At 36.6% G+C, this 15,126-nt stretch overlaps 1 protein-coding gene across 4 annotated transcripts in view; it reads left to right on the forward strand.

The window, feature by feature from the left end:
- The window catches only part of LOC106867577 (natural resistance-associated macrophage protein 2), an 81,593-nt gene extending 74,334 nt beyond the window's left edge, over positions 1–7,259 (forward strand). For all 4 annotated transcript variants that reach the window (XM_014912485.2, XM_052967646.1, XM_014912486.2 and 1 more), the window contains exons 14-15: positions 2,283–2,333; positions 6,874–7,259. In XM_014912485.2, the coding sequence (XP_014767971.1) occupies positions 2,283–2,333; positions 6,874–6,978 (156 nt within the window). In that variant the 3' untranslated portion in view covers positions 6,979–7,259. The remainder of the gene's footprint in view (positions 1–2,282; positions 2,334–6,873) is intronic.
- Positions 7,260–15,126: the final 7,867 nt, after the last annotated feature.

The raw sequence follows: 15,126 nt of genomic DNA on the forward strand, positions 1-15,126 counted from the left end.
CCAAATAAAGATCGTAAAACACATTTCAAAATGGGATGGTCCATATTCTTGGCACACAATATTGCAAGATGAAGTTCTTACTGCTGCTTGAGTAAGAGGATTAGAATGCAAAACATCTTGTCTGTCTCTAGAAACATATTGCTCATTCATAATTGGGTGGCTTGCAGATAATTGTTTTTGAGTATCTTCATCATCTGATGACACAGAACCTAAACTGTCCAGCACACAGTCACTTTCACCATCATCTTCAGAGCAATAGAAGGAATCACTACTTCATCTAATTCCAATAACCATTCTTCATCTAATTCCAATAACCTTTTCAATATTTGGTCTTCACTCAAGTTTTCATGTCTAGGCATATTGGAAAACACAACTGAACTATATGAAACTTAATAGCAGACTAAAGGCAGATATTGCTCTCTCACATATTTATACTCTCCTGAAAGATGATGCAATATATTATAAGAATTGTGCCATCACATAGAAATATCGCATCACCCTATAACCTAGCAGATTGAAGGTGATGCAATACCACACAAATTTACAGGAATATTTTCATAATTTTTCCTATTTTTTCTAAAATTCTGCAAATAGATTGAATACTGTTTTATCTATTTTATATCTCATAAATATCTAGGGAAATAATATTTGATAATGCTTTTATTCTGTTTAGAATGACAAGAGTATTGTCTGAATTTAATTCAAGGGTCCAGCGGACCCATATGGTAATTAAAGTAGAAAGTGAAATTTTGTAGCTTTTACAAAAATACGGAAAATTTCCCATTTGCCAAATAAAAGAGAGTCAAGAAAAAATAAGAGTCAGGAGTAATCAGTTGAATCAAATAATATAAACAGTAGGAAAAAGCAACTGGAAAAACTGAAATTGGTCCGTTGGACCCATTGGTAGACAGAAGGTTAATAAGGTAATAATAAGGCGGCTAGCAAGTTCACACTGTTACAGACACAATATAAGCTAAATTAAGACAGTAGGGTATATAATACCACTTGCTAAAATCAGAACCAAGGCTCAGAAACTCACAATAAAGATACACATGAGCAATGCAATGAACATATGAGAAATAGGCTTACCTTTGTGTTGAATACATCAGTAAGTAATGTATATTTCAATACCAGTTGATTTCACCCTCTGTATGAAAATAACACTTTAACATTTTTTTTCTAAAATATTCACTACATTAGAGGGTGAAATCAATTGGTATTGAAATATACATTACTTAATGATGTATTCAATGCAAAGGTAAGCCTATTTCTCATAAATATAAACAAACTAACATTGTTTTTTTTTGTATGTATAAGTGCTGAAATGTGTATATATAGATACAAATAAGTTGATAATTTATTTTCAAATGCAGAGATGCTGTTAGAACAGCAGAAAGATCAGGTAAATTAATTACCTTTACAAAGTGGAAAAATTTGTCAACAAATGGCTGTTTATTGACAAATTTTTTTCACTTTGTAAGGGTAATTTACCCAATGTTTCTGCTGCTCTAATGGTTTCTCTGTGTTCGAAAATAAATTATCATCTTATTTGTTTGTGTATGTATAATATATATATATATATATATATATATATATATAATTTAATTTAATTTATATAAGGGCATTACTATACAATAGTGCCTCACTCTTAGAGGGATTCCATAAGTCAAAACTACCAAAATAAGCACATTTTTACTGATCGCGAGGGAATGCAACTTTCAAAGCTAACCTCCTAAAAACTTTTAACTTAATGGTAAACCAATGGTTTCATAATTAATGCAGTAAACTGCATCTTTTATTCATCAGTACATGTATGGTCAAGACACATGAAAATAAATAAAAATCAACATACCCTGACGAACACTCCATGTATTCAACACAGTACATAGACGATTGTTCATCCTTATATATCCATGAAAGAGGCGGGCTTTTTAAGTTACACTTCGGCACATGTGCTTTTACGGAATAATATTCAGCACTGAATATATTCTAATTATTCATAATATAATATTAGGATAAAGACTTTATAAGAATTTATATATATATATTTATATATATGATATTATATGTGTGATATATGTGCATATATTTATGTGTGTGTGTGTGTGTGTGTGTGTGTGTGTGTGTGTACGTGAGTGTGTGTGTATATATATATATATATATGTATATATTTCTAATTTGTGTATAGCTATGTGTAATTATTTACTAAGATATTTGATCAAAGTATTTTTATTTAACAGTGAAAATTCTTGATAATTTTCCTCTTTCCAATATTTTTTCAGACGTACTTCTGTCTTGTTACAATGGGTGTTCAGTGCCTTCTAAAGCTACCAGTAAGTATTGCTGACCTTTTCTTCACAGAAACACACATGTGTCAGTAGTATGATTGGTTTCACTAAATCAGTGCATCTACAGTGTAACTAGTATTAAAGAATGAGTGCTTCTGCTTTGAAGTGTAATTGGTATTAATGATTGCGTGTACCTGTGGTATTTCTGGAATTGGTCATTGAATTTTTCTTTTACTTTTCTTAGTCAGTTGACTATGGTCATGCTGGGTCATCACCTTGAAGAGTTTTAGTCAAACAAATTGCCCTTCTCCTCCCCAAGATTTTTGTTTTCCTTTTTAAGCCTACTACTTGCTCCTTATACTATTGCTCTCTTTTGCTGAACCGGTAAGTTACGGGGATGTAAACACACTAACACTGGTTGTCAAGCGACGCTGGGAGACAAACAAAGATACAAAGACACACACACACATAGATACATGCATATAATATATATATATATATGGGAGAATGTACGAAAAAACAACAACAGACGAGGACAGGTGGTGTAAATAACAAAAGGATGTATTAGTATGACGGTCGGGAATACGGAAAGTCTTTGACGTTTCGAGCTACGCTCTTCAACAGAAAGAATACGGAGACAAGGAGAAAAACACGGAGAAAAAATATGTATATGACAGGCTTCTTTCAGTTTCCATCTATTAAATCCACTTACAAGGCTTTGGTTGGCACAAAGCTATAGTAGAAGACACTTGCCCAAGGTGCTACACAGTGGGACTGAACCTGGAACCATGATTGGGAAGCAAACTTCTTAGCACACAGCTACACCTGCACCTGACGCCTGCACGATTGTTGTTTAACTCCAGCTCTGCACTAATAAATTGGGCCTTTGATTAAGGCAGTACAATCATGACCTTCCCTTCTGCTTCCTGTATGCTAGGAACCCAAAACCACATTATACAGTGTGTCTTTTTCTAAAATGGTGAGGTGCAATTTGAGGGACATTTGGCTACTATCTCTTGCTGATTGAGTGAAAACAGAAATTAGATGTATATTCAGAATCAGTGGATAGGGTTACATGTTACGGTGTCAATGTTGTTAAATTTCAGCAGTTATCACAGCAGTAGTAGTTATTAGTAACTAGATCCATATTATAGCTAAGGCTGCCATGACAAGTTGAGTTAGTACCTTTATGATAAGAGTATAGTAGTGTATAAAAATATAGAGAGATAGACAAGAAAAATAAATTTGTACAGTAAATATGTCAGTGAAAGGAAATACATACTCAAACACACATTCATAAATCAGATAGCTTAAATCAGCTGACAGCTGTTCAGGCTATGTCTAACATAAAAGTACTACTTGCTCTAGTGAATATTAATTACCTGATGTTTATTTTGCATTGTTCATTCAATCAAGGAATTATTGTTTGAACAGATGTAACAACTTTCAAAATCTATTGTTTGATATATTAAAACCAATTGTTTGTATAAATATGTTATATAATAATATATTGCAGCATGAATAAACCTAGGAATAAATTTTTAAATTTGAGAGATTCTTTGATATAACTCTGGTATTTCTTGTTCATCAGCTAACTTATTATCTAATATCTGTTGTGTGTTAGATTTGGCATTCTTCCACCAGTTAGTTCTCTTCTTCTTTGATACCATCCAAGTGTGGTTAATGGGGTACAACCTAAATAATTGGTCATAGTATCAAGGATAAAAGCGTGTTTGATAAAACATCTATAACTTTTCAATAATAATCACAGTGGATGTTGTTGGTCAATGAAAGATATAATTCCTGATATTTTTTAGGTGAATGGCTTCTATTCATTTAAAGGTATTTTCACAAATTGTTAAAACATGTTTTATGTCCTGTAGCTTTTTCAAAGCATTGTTTTTATATTAGCATGCTAATGGCTACTATATCAGTATGTGAGACTATGTGTTCAAATCTTACTGAAATTGAGTATGTCAGCTATACCCTAACCACTAAAAAATATTGGTTTCAGATTTTGGCACAAGGTCAGCAATTTCGGGGGTGGTGTGGGGGTAAGTCGATTATATCAACCCCAGTGTTCAACTGGTACTCATTTTATTGACCCTGCCATTATGTTCTGAGTTCAAATTCCGCCAAGGTTGACTCTGCCTTTCATCCTTTCGGGGTCAATGAAATAAATACCAGTTATGCACTGGGGTCGATGTAATCGACTTAATCCCTTTATCTGTCCTTGTTTGTCCCCTCTATGTTTAGCCCCCTGCGAGCAATAAAGAAATATTTATATATATATATACTTGCACACATATACATACATACACATATATGATGCAAAGAATTTTTTAAAATATGATGAGAAGGTAATAAAAAAAAAAGCAAAAACAGATGGGCACAGGCTGCTTCTTGGCAGTATGGCACTTTGCATGGCACCTTGGGCAAGTGTCTTCTACTAAGGCTTTGTGAGTGGATTTGGTAGACAGAATCTGAAAGAAGCCCATTGTGTATATATATGTGTGTGTGTGTGTGTTTGTGCCTGTGTTTGTTCCCCATAATCTCTTGACAGTCGATGCTGGTGTGTTTATGTCCTCATAACTTAGTGGTTCAACAAAAGAGACTGATAGAATAAGCTTTAGGATTACAAAGAATAAGTCCTGGAATCAATTTATTCAACTAACACCTTTTAAGACAGTACCCCTAGCATGTCCACAGTCATATGACCGAAACATGTCATAGAAGGAAAGAATAAACAACAGAGTGTATTAGATTTATGCTTAGGAAAATTAGGAAGAAAAGTCTTTTACAATCTGAGTGTGCATTCTTCTACAGAAAGAGAATATGAGGAGAAAAAGATGGAGAAAGAAAAGAACAACCGTGTCTCAGTTAGGTGGTCACTGCATGTTGAAATGACTAGAAGAGAAATAGGTTGCTAGTAGAATGAGTGGCAAGGGTAAAAACTGTAAGAGTTAACAGAGGCATGTGTGTGAGTGTATTCTTGATGGACTTCCATACTACTTCTGTCTATCAAATTTCATTCAAGGCATTAATCAACTTGAGGCTATAGTATACACCACTTGCCCAAATTGCTGCAATGTAAGATTAAACCCAAATCCACATGATTGCATTGCAAACTTTCTTACTGTATAGCTTTGTCTGCTGCTGTATTACTGATATGATTTTATAGAATCCATAACTCAGTGAGGCAGCTTCTTCATTCATTGTCTAGTTTAGCCATGTGAAATATTCTCTGATATGGAAAAATAAAGTATTCAATGTTATATATTAAGATTTCTTGAAGCTCTACCAGTGTAGTCATACAGCAGTAGAAGGTTGATTTCAAATTTTTGACACAAAGCCAGCAATTTCGGGGGAGGGGTTAAGTCGATTACTTCAACCTCAGTGTTCAACTGGTACTCATTTTATCAAACCATGTTTTCAACTAGTACTTATTTTGTTGACCCGGAAAGGATGGAAGGCAAACTCTGAGTATGAAAAAATGTTTCCAGAAGTCATGGGAGCTGTGCTGTTTTCTGACTTTGTAGGCATACCCATGTGTGTTAGACACATGGAGCTCAAAAAGGTGTTCAAGGTGGTTGTTGGCGTGATGGTTAATAATTTTGTGGGTGTTTACTAAGTCAGTTGCCAGACATTGGAGCTTCAATGTATCTCTGCCCAGAGAAGCAAGGTGTTCAGAGTATGGTAGATGTCTGATGGAGGGTATTCACTTGGTTGCATGTTTCTGAACAGTTTCCAGGAGGTCAATGTTTTGAGCAAGGTATACAGCTTTAAATAGCTGAAGAGCAGCTGACAAATGTCTTGCTGAGTGATGCCAAGACACCCTCGGCCTTCTTGACAATTTTAGAGATGTGCTTTGTCCAGCAAAAATCGCTGCTGACAGTAATGTCCAGATCACATTCACCAGAAGACTTCTTGATATCAGTGTTGTAGAGAGAGTATGTGAACACTGGGATTTTCCTCCCAAAATGCATGGTGGTACACTTGTCCACAGCCAGCTTAAGTTGCCAGTCGGTGATCTATTGTTGCATTGTGTCCAGGTCCGATTGCAGGAAAGATCTATAGTGTTCAGGATCTGTCCTTTTTATCTCAAGGTACAGCTTGATGTTATCTGCATATTTCAGCACTGTGGCATTCTTTAAGTTGGCATCTATGTCATTAATGTATGCAACAAACAAAAGGGGACCAAGAGCAGATCCCTGCAGTACACCAGATGACATCTCGTAGAGTGAAGAATGCTGTCCTAGAACTGTGACTACCACTTTTCAGCTGAGAATGAAGGACTCCAACCAGTTAAAAAGATCATCTTTCACACCCGTTGCAGAGAGTTTTGCCAGAAGTCTTTTGTGTGAGGCAAAATTAAAAGCTTTAGCAAAGTCGAGTTAAACAACATCCACCCATGTTAATGCCTTGACCATTACCAATAGCATTATTATAATATATGATATTTAAATTAATAACAACTTATATATTGTAATTATTTTTCTTTCAATACCTTCTATTTGTAGAACTTTTGTATTATTTGTTTTACATTTTATTTATGTATTTATTGATATATTTATTTTATTTTCAGTTTTCAAATTCCCTTGGTATCAAATATGAATTGGATAATAAAACAAATTCAGAAATTTCAATAGATAATTTATCTAGCTCTTACAGAAGTGTAAATGATAATTAATAACAATTATATTTTTATATATATTTTTTAAAAAATAATAGAAAATATTTTTTAAACTTTCATTTTATGGAAAACGACAAAAACATCTTACTCTGTCTTTTTCAAACGTTCATCTTCCACATGGAAAACACGGTATAAAACATTTTTGCTCTGTCATGGTTCGTTGCATATTTTCAAGCCATTGGCATTTCATGTCTATCATAAAAACCATGTAAGAAAGTTGTTGTATTTTGGGACGGTCCATTTTTTTTTTTTTTACAAATAAACACACACACTATATATTCACTCTTCACTTGTTTATTACTGTTCTTATTACTGTTCCATTGTTCAGGAATCTTTCGTCACACATCTGTGATCTCTTCAGCAACATTTTGTGTCCTTGTGTGAGCTCCTGCTCAGTTAAGTCCATTCTATTCTTTTATGATGTATATCCTTATATGAGCATGCATTTGCATCTGTATTTGTGTGTGTGCATGTGTGTACATGTATCTATGTGTTTTGCAAGAACGAATATACAGCGTATTTGTTTATTTGAAAAAAAAAGAAATTACCATCCTGAAATACAATTTGTTTCAACATACAGTTTTACATCAGGAATTTTGCAACACAAATTCATAAACGTAATGCAAGAATGCTGAATTTGTAAGTGTACAAAGTGAAATATCAAAGAAAATTATTCTAAACAAACTCTCATAGATGCGGGCATAGCTGCAAGGTAAGAAGTTTGCTTCCCAACCACACTGTCCCAGGTTAAATCCCGCTGCATGGCACTTTGAGTAAGTGTCTTTTAATACAGCTTCAGGCTGTAAGTGAATCAGATAGGTGGTAAGTGAAAGATGTGTGTGTGTGTGTCACTGTCTCTTTGCCTTCACATATGATAGTTAATGATTAAATGTCCACTGCCATGTAAGCAATGTTCTTCATTTCCAGTCTCTGAAAGTTGGCAATGGGGAAGGCACCTGCCTCAACAAATTCCATCTAACCCATGCAAGCATGGGAGAATGGATGTTAAATGATGATGATGATGAAAATGTAAATATAGGTGCAAGCATGGCTGTGTGGTAAGAAGCTTGCTTCCCAACCACATGGTTCCGGATTCAGTCCCACTGTGTGGTACCTTGGGCAAGTGTCTTCTACTATAGCCTCAGGCTGACCAAAGCCTTGTGAGTGGATTTGATAGAATAAGTACTAGGCCTACAAAGAATAAGTCCTGGGGTCGATTTCTTTGACTAAAACCCCCTGAGGTGGTGCTCCAGCATGGCCACAGTCAAATGACTGAGACAAGTAAAAGAGTAAGATATCTGGCAAAATGTGATTACATAATGAAAATAGTAGTGATTATTGGTTTAATACATTCTATCAATAATGCACTTGTTGGCCAGATAACCAGCACTTTATTGATTTTCTTACTTATTGGTGCATTGCTTTGCTTGATGTTTACTAGAACATGTGAATTTATGTAAAGAGATTATAAGATTCCTCTCTTATTTATTTAAGCTATTGGACTGCAGCCATTGCTGGTCACCACCTTAAATGGTTTAATTGAACGAATCAATCCCATTACCTAACTTTTTTAAAAATCTGGTACTTATTTTGTTGAACCTTTTTGTCAAACTGCTAAGTTATGGAGGATGTACATGAATGAACACCAGTTGTCATGTAGTGGGGCACAAACACACAAAGTCTCACACACACACACACACACACACATGACATGCTTCTGCATAGTGAGGCTGAACCAGAAACCCCATGGTTCCAATGCAAACTTCTTAATCACAAGTCTTGTCAGTTTAAAGAATGCTTTATGGTTATGTTAAAAACTGAACCAGGACTGAATCCTAAATACTAACATAAACCTTATTAATATATCTGATATATCTAGATATATTAATATATCTAAAATGATAAATATATTAAGGTACTGTAGTCAAATTTCATTACAGCTATTGTATTGTGCTTATATATATATAAAAGACACTGATGGGTTGAGGTTCACTACAGCTGTTTCAGGCATGTTCTTTATTGATGAACAAAACAATTACATCATGTAGAAAAAAAAAGGTTTCTTCAGGTAAGTTAAAATTTAACATTTAAGATTTTTCTCACAAATAGTATATAGTGTGTATTGTCCTTCTCATCTCAGTTACAGCTGAGTGACATTGAGTCCATTAGATTCTGAACATCTTATATATATATATATATATATATATATATATATATACACACACACACACACACACACACACACACACAAGGCACATCTGTTATAAAGTGATACCACTTTATATCAGAGTTGCTCATATTAAAACTAGTAAAACAGTAATTACTCTAACATTTAACTGACAAAATGTATAAAAACCATCCCACTTACAGTTAAAAATATGTGTATGTGGTCTGATCAATAAGTATCCAGACTGTTGCCATAGTAATGAAGCTAAAGCATGCAGAGTAAAGCTGCTTGGCACAGATTAACTTAGAACTCTGTTGTATGTGCACACTAAGTTTCAACACTCTAGCTCACTTCCACTGTTTACTGCAGTGCTTAGAAGGAACATGTATAGCACGTGATCATTTCATTGATCATGACAGAGAAAGTTGAGCAGAGAATCTGCATCAAATTTTGCCAAAAGTTTGGCGATACTTGCTCAGAGGTTTTCAAAAACTTTTCATCATTCTCAACACAATCAAGGAAATCTTGTGCAACTGAAAACCATGTGTCATTTTGGTCAGCTGAAAGTAGTTTTGGCACAAACTTAGCAGACACGCGTCTCATACCCAAATCTTCAGTGATAATGGACATCTGAACTGTAACTAATCTGCACATTTTCTGCTAACTTACAGATGGTGACTTGACAATTTCCCCTCACAGCTGCACACACGTCTGCGATGTTTTTCTCAGTTCTGCTGGTTGTGGGTCTCCCAGAACGTTCGTCATTATTGACATTTTTTCAACCATCTTTGAAATGTCTGAACCACTCATACACTCCTCTCCATACACTTTCTGCAATTTTGCATAGGCTTCTGAGCTGGTATCACTATGACAACTTACTCTGTCAAGGTTAATGCGATGATGACACACTACACATGTGCCTTCCAAGTGAGGTATATACCACAGGCTATTCTTCAGGTCAAGGATGTCTTGATTTGATAAAGTTTACACACAGAGGATTCGATCAGAATGTATAGAGAGCCTAGTTTGAGTGGAAAATATAATTGTGAAAAGATGTTAGGAATATGAGAACAGAAAAAAAAAATATATAAAACATATATAAGAGAGTGGAAGATTTATAAGTAAAGAATTTAAGTGGGATCATTTCAAAGATGGTTTTCAATAGGGCTATTTTGGCTAAGTTAGAGAGGGAGAGGAATATGGAGTGGTATTAGAGTAGGATAGTGTGGAGGGAAGGGAGGGGGACTATTTGTGGTCGATAGGAAGAAAAATGTATGCTTAAAAAGATGGTATAGTAGTAAAATTGAAAGTCTGGAGGAAAGGAGGAAGAATGGTAGTAATGTCTAAAATCTAAGAATTAAGGAATGTATAATGTTGAGCATGCATGTGTGTACTGTATGGACTAGTAGAGGTGTATATAGGCGTATGTACTTGTTAGTTTTCAAAGGGTGTGGAGGAAGGCAAATTAAGAGAAATTTTTAGGGTATAAAGGATAAGGAAAGATAAAAATAGATGTAAAATAAGAAATAAAGAGTTATAGGGGATATATTGATGATTAAAGATTTAGTGTTGAAGGTAAATAAAGGGGAATACCTATGATGGCAGGAGGTAGTTTAGGGAATGACATGCAGGGTGGGGTTGTTTGTATTTTAAGAATAGGTTATGTAATCTGTGTCTGCATGTAAAAATTATGCTGTCATGTTCATTCAGACAATCAGTGGATTGCATAATAGATAAAACTACTGAAACCATTCAGTAGTTCAGTTCTTTAAACACTTAAACATACTTTTAAATGTATCCAGGTCAACATTGACCAATACTACTCTAGCATATCCTCTACTCTTTTAAACAAAGCCCTAATTTTCATCAAAAAACATTCCAGCCTATCCCACGATGATATATCATCTTAGCAGCCTGCCAAACCATCATACAATTCAATGGTGTATCCACCTCCTATTTCCTTAAGTTAACCATCACCTTCTATACAAGTCTCTGAAAGTGCAGCTATATCAATGTCATAGCGGTTCAGCTCGCGAGCAACAAGTGCAGTGCATCTTTGAGGCCTACAATCAGTCTTGTTATCCAACAGAGTGCGCATATTCCAACATGAATTGTTCAAGTTCCATCCAGACTTTGTGAAAAAGTCTCTTTGTTTTTCAAGCGCAGGGTGGATATCCGTCAGTCGCGCTAAACTGACCAAATATAGAAAGTCAGGTAATTTTGGGTTCACCATTTCTAGAACCTCCCTGGCCTCTGGGTGAGCAGTGCCCTCTCCAAATGGAGCCTCTCAGACACCCATGCAGCAACCGAATCCTATCACTGGTCTTGGGCGACAAGGAGACAAGTTTATCTCTAGCATGGGCTGCCCACGTGCTTCCAACCCTTCAGGTCTGCATGCTTTGCCACCTTCCCACCGCGACAGGACTTACAAATAAAAATAAAATAAATATATACTAAAAATAAAGATACATATATACTGAAAATAAAATATATATATATATAGGGAAAAAAAAGCAGCACATATTGAACAGAGGTCAGCAATGCTTGTGCAGAGTTTTAGGTCCAATAAGGCTTGCATGACACCTCATAGACCCCCTCCACTCTGTTGACTTTATCGAGAGAGAAGCCAGAGCGAGATGTCTGGTGCTAATGAGTCGCAGGCTCAGGGATGTTCTCTAGCACAAACCAAAGATCCCCAAAATGTCCAATGCCATTCCCTGCATATTTGGTTTTATATCAGAGTGACCTTCTAGAGACATGCTCCAACAGAAGCTGAGGTGTACCTCACTCCCAGTAGTCTTCTAGCACACCGGACACCATCCTGGAATTTCTTATTTCTTTATTGCCCACAAGGGGCTAAACCTAGAGGGGACAAACAAGGACAGACAAAGAGATTAAGTCAATTACATCGACTCCAGTGCGTAACTGGTACCTAATTTATCAACTCTGAAAGGATGAAAGGCAAAGTCAACCTTGGCAGAATTTGAACTCAGAACGTAATGGCAGATGAAATGCCACTAAGCATTTCACCCGGCGTGCTAACATTTCTGCCAGCTCACCATCTTGAATTCACCATCCTGGAATTTCTGCATACCCATGATATTGCTAGGAACTTAAACCGTTTGGTCCTTTGTTTGATTTATGAGTTGGATCCTGCATGCCATGATCTCTTCTCTGAAGATCCAGTTAGGTTGATGGATCATGTTGGTTAACCACATACTACATGGTCACAGCAGATGAAGTATTTTGCAGATATGGGGATGACTGGGACACTGTTTGGAGGGTTGCTCAGGATGGCCCAAGCAATAATTGACAAATGGTAGATGCAATGACATGCTTCTGCAGCATATGTCCCCCCCGTCTACCTAACCTGATGTGCGATATTTTACAAATTTCAAATTGCAAATCTTTAATAGAAACTTACTGACATTGTCATTAGCTCAAAATCTATTCCATGGAGCTGTGAGTTGCATATGTAAAACAACAGCCTTCACAATTCTTTAACACTCACCAATGTTAATTGTGATACATCTGACAGATGTTTTGGTTTTACTTCCTGCTTATTTTTATATTTATTTTTAATTGCAAATCTTTTTTATTGTCAACTTATGTAACTTCAGGGTCAAGAAATACCAACAAAATTATTATATTATCTGTCAAGTGCCATAAATGCTGCATTAAACTTGACATGTTTTTAATTGCCTCTTCAATGCTGTGCTAAGTTTATAGCAAAGACAATTTGAGTTAACTCAATTCACCTTACTCTGAATAGCAGATGTGTATGGGTGGTATATATATATATATATATATATATATATCTCATCATCATCATCATCATCACCATCATCATCACTTAATGTCCACTTTTCCATGTTTGCATGATTCAAACTGAATTTGTTGAGGAAGATTTTCTGTGGACAGCTGGCATGGGTTGGACAGTTTGACCAAGGCTGGTAAGCTGAGGGGCTGCACGAGACTCTAGTCTGATTTGGCATGGTTTTCTACAGCTGGATGTCCTTCCTAATGCCAACCACTCTGAGAGTGTAATGGGTGTTTTTATATACCACTGGCATAAGTGCCATTTGTGTGACACCAGTATCTGCCACAACTGCAATTTTGTTCGGCTTGATGGGTCTTCTTCTCAAGCACGACATAATGCCAAATGTTTCGATCATTGCCTCTATGAGGCCCATCACTTGAAACGAACTCAACCACTTTGCGTCTCTGAGGCGAGGCCCAGTGCTTGAAAGGAACTCAGTGACTTTGCCTCCATGAGGCCCAATGCTCAAAAGAAACTCGGCCACTTTGCCTCTGTGAGGCCCAATGCTCAAAAGAAACTCGGCCACTTTGCCTCTGTGAGGCCCAACGCTTGAAATGTGCTCTTTACGTGCCACCAACACAGATGCCAGTTACGTGATACAAACATCAGTCATGATTTAACTTGGCTTGACGTGTCTTCTCAAGCACAGCATATCACCAAAAGTCTGTCATTAGTTATTGCCTGTGTGAGGCTCAAAGTTTGAAGATCATGCTTCACCACTTTGTTGCATGTCTTCTTGGGTCTACCTCTACCACAGGTTCCCTCCACAAATATTGGAACTTCTTTACACAGCTGTCCTCATCCATACATCACATGACCATACCAGTGCAGTCATCTCTCTTGCACACCACATCTGATGTCTCTTATGCCCAACTTTTCACTCAAGATGCTTACACTCTGTTGAACATGCACATTGACATTGCACATCTAGCAAAGCATATTGGCTTCATTTCTTTCAAGCCTATGCATGTCCTCAGCTGTCACAGCCCATGTAGCATAGCTGTTTGCACACAGGCATCATACAATCTGCCTTTTTACTCTGAAAAAGAGGCCCTTTGTTGCCAGCAGGGATAGGGGCTCTCTGAACTTTGCCCAGCCTAATCTTATTCTCACAGCCACACTCTCAAAACATCCACCTCTACTACTAACTTGGTTACCTAGATAACGGAAACTATCTACTACATCTAGCTTGCCCCCTCGACAGTTGAGGGAGTCTATTTTCTTCACATTTTCAGCATTTATTGTACCTGTGCATCTTCCAAATTCAAAAGCTAGTTTCCCTGTTAACCTTCCCCTGATATTGCTGTACCTTTTATGTGTCCAAAGCTTACATCAAGTGTGTCTTATGGAGTTTCTACCTATGCCTTTTCTACAGATCACAAATTCCTTCTACCTGAAGGAATTTGTGATTTGTCTGCCTTTCTACTTACTAGGACTTTATATGGACTTCGTTCAGTTTCCACATCTACCAAATTTGCTCATAAGGTTATGGTGAGTTATAGTAAACAATATTTGACCCATAGTTGGAAAGCAAGCTTCTTAACCATACAGTCATGCATGTATGTATGTCTCCCTCACTCATCCATCACCTCCACCCCTGTTCTCTATATATTTATTTTTTTTATTGCTCATAGGGGGCTAAATATAGAGGAGACAAACAAGAACAGAAAGGGATTAAGTCAATTACATCGATCCCAATGTGTAACCGGTACTTATTTAATCGACCCTGAAAGGATAAAAAGCAAAGTCGACTTAGGCGGAATTTGAACTCAGAACGTAGCGGCAGACAAAATACCACTAAGCATTATGCCTGGCATGCTAATGATTCTGCCAGCTCACACCCTCCCTGCTCTCGATATATTACATTCACCTATATGCATCTGACCACTTCCCATCTCTCACTCTCCCCTCATACTCTGCAACCTAACCCATTCCTGTAATTCTCCTGTCTCCCTGCTCTCTTCTGTTCACTTTCTTAGACATGTCACCTTCAGGTTATGTTCTGGCACTTCACCACATTTACCTCTTTGTGACACTCCAGCCACCCATGTTAAATAGCCCTGAATCTCCTCCACAACAAACCTGCCTCTACTTCTCCCATCATAAAATAACCTCTCAACACCTTGCATAAATCATCCACTCTATCTCCTATTCTCCC

This window comes from Octopus bimaculoides, chromosome 1 (genome assembly GCF_001194135.2).
Source record: "Octopus bimaculoides isolate UCB-OBI-ISO-001 chromosome 1, ASM119413v2, whole genome shotgun sequence".
Taxonomy (NCBI): Eukaryota; Metazoa; Mollusca; class Cephalopoda; order Octopoda; family Octopodidae; genus Octopus; species Octopus bimaculoides.